This window comes from Brassica oleracea, chromosome C3 (genome assembly GCF_000695525.1).
Source record: "Brassica oleracea var. oleracea cultivar TO1000 chromosome C3, BOL, whole genome shotgun sequence".
Lineage (NCBI taxonomy): Eukaryota > Viridiplantae > Streptophyta > Magnoliopsida > Brassicales > Brassicaceae > Brassica > Brassica oleracea.
Genome location: NC_027750.1, coordinates 56,251,731 through 56,257,646, shown reverse-complemented (window position 1 = coordinate 56,257,646; position 5,916 = coordinate 56,251,731). Strand labels below are relative to the sequence as shown.

Below are 5,916 nucleotides of genomic sequence, written 5' to 3'. Positions count from 1 at the left end.
CATACCGTGGCTTATAAGATGTTGCTATTAGTCTTGTAATTGTTTGAACTTTTTAATGAAGAACTTGGTGCACAAAAAAAAAAAGAGAAGAAACTTGCTCTCTTCTGGTTGAGGATACTCTTTATGTTATCTGATAATAGGTTACTCTGTAATCATTTCTTCTGCTTTTGGTTTGTGGTTTGTTTGCTTAAAATGGGAATGAGCCAAAGAAGAGAAGAATGTTCTTGTTCTTTTCTTTTTCGTTTATTCCTTGATGATTTTAATGGCGGAACGTTCAGATAAAGAAGCTTTGCGTTAAGATTATATACTATTTGTGGGTAAAGAAATTGACAGAAAGCATGTGAAGAAAGTTGGTTTTGTGTTGAAAGCAATTTGTATTGGCTTTGACTTTTTTTCCAGAAAATTGACAGAAAGGGTATTTTTTTTCCTTGATGTGGCCAAGCTGGTTCAATTGTTGATGTAGCGTACATCCTATAAATCCATTGAGCTTTGGTGTCCTTGTTTCCCTTTTTTTAAATTATTTATGTTTTTTTTTAAGCTTACGTTTAGGTTTTCCTTTATTTTTTTTTTGTTTTAGGACTTATGTCCCTATATATTGTGATTTCTTGGCTTTGTGAGAGACACCACTTGATTATTGAATTATATAAAACTTGGAGCTTTGTTTTACAACATCTCTTGAATCCTTGCAATCGGCTAGAACATAGGTGTTCTCAACGATCACAAAAAGACTTTGATCTTAGGCATTCTCAGACTAAATAGGATCATCGTGTTATCGGTTACTAAACGGTACTTCCGCTCCGTCAATTGGTATCAGAGACCCTTTAATTACAATTCTAGTTGTGATTATCGATCTTAGGTTTCAATGGCTCCTCGTCCAAACGAATGGACACAGATGCAACAGTTCCTAGAAGATTTCTAGGAAAATTTTCAAGACAATATGAGAAGAACAATGGCTGAAGCAATTCAGACAGGAGTTCAGGCCGGTGTACAAGCAGCCCTTGCCGCCAACGCAGCGGAAGCCGCAGCTCCACGCCAGCAACAAAACCGACGCCACAATCCGGTATTTGAAGACGATGGTGATGGGTCCGATGAGGATAACCCGTTCGGAGACAACCCCAACCATCAACGCCACCAACAAGATCGTGGTCAGCAACAGAGAAACGCCGAAAATACTCGGTGGACGTCAGGTATAAAACTTGATATTCCAGAGTATCATGGAAGTTCTCAGCCGGAAGAGCTTCTTGACTGGTTCGTCACAGTCGATGAATTTTTGGAATTCAAAGACGTACCAACCAACAAAAAAGTTCCACTTATAACTACTCGGTTCCGCGGTCACGCTGCATCATGGTGGAACCAACTCAAGCTCTCTCGTACTCGACGAGGAAAAGAAAAAATAATTGTCTGGGACAAGTTAAAAAAACAGATGCGTAAGACATTTATCCCGTATAATTTTGAACGTCTTTTGTTTCAGATATTCCATAACATAAGACAAGGATCACGCTCAATCGAGGAGTACTCTAATGAGTTTTTATCAGATGCTCACCCGAGTAGATATTAACGACTCGGAGGATCAACTAGTAGCCTCTTTATTGCAGGACTACGACCTCAACTACAGAATGCTTCACCAGTTTGACCCGAGATCTGTCTCTGAAGCACGTCAACGAGCCGTCTTAGTGGAACAACAAAACCGCCTCAGAAACAATCAATGGGCCGGTAATACAAAAGCTCGCAACACAACATCCTCGACAGAGGAGTCTAAAGCTTCTACGGGACGCGATACAACAACGGGACCTCGGGCAAATCCCCGTTCAACAGAACCCGCAACTGATGCCGTCAAACCACGCCCATCTCGTCCCAACGCTCTCCGGTGTTTCACATGCGGCAACGAGGACATATCCAGACGGCGTGCCTAACAAAGGTCGTCGGGGATTACTCGCCAATGACAGAGACATCGCAGAAGATCCGATTTATGATACAGAAGACGACAGACAGTTTGAGGATATAGAAGAAGAGCAAATCAATGGAGACCCATGAACTTTACTAATGTTACGAAGGAATTGCTTGGCTCCAAAGTCTACGGAAGCTTGGCAAAGGATTTCCTTATTTAGCTCTACATGCACGGTTAAAGGCAAAATATGTCGCTTCGTCATCGATTCGGGTTGCTCCGCCAATGTAGTGTCAAAGAAAGCTGTTAAGAAAGTTGATCTCACAACCAAAACACATCCTCACCCTTATCGCCTATTGTGGATGCAAACCGGCGCAGAAGTGTTGGTATCTAAACGAACTCTTCTATCACTTTCAATTGGATCCTTCTACAAAGACACCTTGTACTGCGATATTGCGCCTATGGACGTGTCTCATATCATCTTGGGCCGACCTTGGCAATATGATCATGAGGTGATGTACAACGGGAAATAGAACACGCATTCATTCATGTTCGAAGGCCGTAAGATCAGCTTACTACCTTCGCCAGAACTGGACATCGCTATCCCTAAAAGCATACATCAAAATTCATCGAAACAAGGTCTCCTTATCATCTCCAAGTCGCAGTTTGAAGAAGAAATTCGAGAACACTGTCCGATTTTTGCCTTGGTAGCGACATATGCTACTTCTGACCGGGCAATCGAGGTTCCTACGGAGTTCTCTACACTCATCACCGAGTTTCAGGATCTATTTCCTGACGAGCTCCCGGCAGGTTTGCCACCGCTTCGGGATATACAACATCACATCGATCTCGTTCCTAATGCTTCTTTACCTAACCGAGCTCGTTATCGAATGAGTCCTGAAGAGCATGAAGAATTAAGGCGACAAGTAGAGGGAAGAGGGACTCTTACTCAAGGGTTATATACGAGAGAGCCTCAGCCCATGCACGGTACCGACACTCCTTATCCCAAAAAAGGATAAAACTTGGCGTATGTGTGTGGATAGTCGTGCAATAAACAAGATCACAACGCGATACCGATTTCCAATCCCACGACTCGATGACCTCCTGGATCAAATTGGCAAGGCATCTATTTTTACGAAGCTGGAATTTAAAAGTAGCTATCATCAAATTCGTATACGACCGGGTGATGAATGGAAAACAACTTTCAAGACGCGCAAAGGTTTGTTTGAGTGGTTGGTCATGCCTTTTGGATTGTCTAATTCTCCTAGCACATTTATGCGCTTCATGAATCAAGCTCTTCGGCGGTTTATTGGACGGTTTGTCGTTGTCTATTTTGACGACATTCTTATCTTCAGTACATCACTACACGACCATCTTGAGCACATTCGAGACATATTACTCGCTCTGCGACGTGAGAAACTTTATGTTGCAAAACATAAATGAGACTTTGGCGTCTCATAGGTCTTGTTCCTCGGATATGTAGTCTCGGCCGCAGGCCTACGTGTGGACCCGCAGAAAGTGGCTGCAGTCGCGTCTTGGCCGACTCCTACAACGATCACGGAGGTGCGAAGCTTTCATGGATTAGCATCTTTTTATCGCCGGTTTGTGCATAATTTCAGCGCCATAATGGCCCCAATCACAAACTGCCTGAAGGGCACGACGTTTTTATGGCCACCGGAAACAACACAAGCCTTTGAGCTCATTCAACACAAGCTCACATCGTCTCCTCTCTTAGTACTACCTGATTTTGATCTCCCTTTTGAGTTACACTGCGACGCAAGTAAGTTAGGTGTGGGAGCTGTCTTAAGCCAGAAAGGTCGCCCAGTTGCCTACTATAGTGAGAAGATGGCGGGTGCACGAACTCGTTACAGTACGTATGACGAAGAGTTTACGCTATTGTTCAGGCCATCAAACATTGGCATCATTACTTAACCCACAAGGAGTTCGTTTTATTCACTGATCATGTGGCACTTCATTACTTGGGTACGCTTGATAAGATTTCTTCTCATCATGCGTTTTGGACGGCATACTTACAACAGTTCACGTTCGTAATAAAACACCAGGCACGCAAGCTCAACAAGGTTGCCGACGCATTAAGCCGTCACCATGTGCTTGTCTCCACGCTACGAGTTAGCGTCACTGGGTTCGAGTGCTTCGCAGAGCTTTACCCCACAGACGCCTTTTTCTCTTCGATTTGGGTGGATCTCGCTCATGGGATACGGTCTGAGTATACTTTGGTGGATGGCTTCATCTTTCGCGATAACCGCTTGTGTGTACCAGACTGCAGCCTACACTTGCACATCATCAATGAATTACATAAGGAGGGACACATTGGACGTGATAGGACGCTCAAACTAATCTTGGAGTCCTATTTCTGGCCTTCCTTGCGGCGTGATGTCGAGAGATTCATTGCTCGCTGTACAACTTGTCAAAAGGGAAAGGGTCACACATCTAATGCAGGTTTCTATCTTCCTTTGCCTATTCCAACACAGCCTTGGAGTGACATCAGCATGGATTTCGTTCTTGGTCTTCCACGAACACAACGTGGTAATGATTCATTCTTCGTAGTAGTGGATCGCTTCTCCAAGATGGTTCATTTTATTCCTTGTAAGAAGACTACGGATGCAGTGCAGGTCGCTATGCTTTTCTTTCACGAAATATACCGTTTGCATAGCTTGCCGATATCCATTGTGTCCGACCGTGACTCACGCTTTATTAGCCATTTTTGGCGTTCTCTTTGGAAGATTTTCAAAACAAGTTTGAATATGAGTTCTGCATATCATCCCAAGACGGATGGCCAAACTGAGGTTGTTAATCGAAATTTGGGCAATATGTTACATTGCTTGGTTGGTGATAATTTACGCTTATGGGATTCTCTTTTATGTCAAGCAGAGTTCGCTCATAACCATGCCCATAACCGAAGTCTTGGGTACAGTCTTTTCAAGGTTGTCTATGGGGTGGTTCCTCGCGGTTCTTTGGCGTTGTCTATAACTCCTCAGTCGGGCGAATTTCATGGACGGGCTTTGGAGCTTGTCGAAGAGATATCGGATATTCACGCTCGTGCTCAAGATAACTTGGCGGGGACGGCACTCAAGTACAAACGGGCTGCTGATAAACGGCGTCTAGAAATTCACTTCCAGGTCGTTGAGTACGTCTGGGCAGTCTTAATCAAGGAACGTTTTCCAACCGGTCAGTACAATAAGCTTCAGCCGCGTAAGATTGGGCCCGTTGAAGTTATTGAAAAGATGAACGCCAATGCATATCGGCTTCGTCTCCCGTCTCATGTTCACACTGCTGATGTGCTTAATGTCAAGCATCTATTCAAGTTTGAGCCTGATGACAACATCCTGTCCGGATTCGTGGACGAATCCTTCGTAGGGGGGGAGACCTGATGTAGCGTACATCCTAAACCCATTGAGCTTTGGTGTTCTTATTTCTTTTTTTTTTTAAGTTATCTATGTTTTCCTTTTAAGCTTACGTTTAGGTTAAAATATAGGTGTTCTCAACGATATCTTAGGCATTCTCAGACTAAATAAGATCATCGTGTTATCGGTTACTAAACGGTATTTCTGCTCCGTCAATTGTACATGTGAATGTAAAGCACATTTTGTCTGTGAAGTTGATTTGAATGAGGTTGATTGATAAGATGACTAACTTGCAACTTCGTTTGGATATTTTGTTTGAATATGCTTAGTGATGCAAAAAAGAAAGAAAAATGCAATACGATCAACCTTGTTGGTCCCAATAACAGAACGAAGAAAAAGAGCAAGTGAGGAACATAAAACTGTAACTTGTTTGGGTGTGGTGTTTGGAAAGAAACATAAAAGCCATAATTTTAAATCTTCGTTGTCTTTTTTTGTTCACGGAAATGAAAGACTATGTAAGTGGAAATCTGGTGACCTAATAAGTATTTTCTCTGTTTAAAAAGCACACATATTAAAAAATCTAAAATTTTGATTATTAATGTATTATTTTTATAACTAATTATTCTTCATAATTTGTAACAAATAGAACTTCAATAAACACAATTT

At 42.5% G+C, this 5,916-nt stretch overlaps 1 protein-coding gene across 1 annotated transcript; it reads left to right on the top strand.

Annotated features, from left to right (window-relative positions):
- The first annotated feature begins 949 nt into the window (after positions 1-949).
- Positions 950-1,913, top strand: LOC106331001. The gene is made up of 2 exons (XM_013769372.1): positions 950-1,370; positions 1,489-1,913. Exons 1-2 carry the CDS (start codon positions 950-952, stop codon positions 1,911-1,913), a joined length of 846 nt encoding a protein of 281 aa, XP_013624826.1.
- Positions 1,914-5,916: the final 4,003 nt, after the last annotated feature.

Coding starts and splice junctions, on each gene's coding strand:
- LOC106331001 (XM_013769372.1), top strand. CDS start 950: ATGGCTGAAGCAATTCAGACAGGAGTTCAGGCCGGTGTACAAGCAGCC. Junction 1,371..1,488: donor GAACCAACTCAAGCTCTCTC/GTACTCGACGAG, acceptor CCATAACATAAG/ACAAGGATCACGCTCAATCG.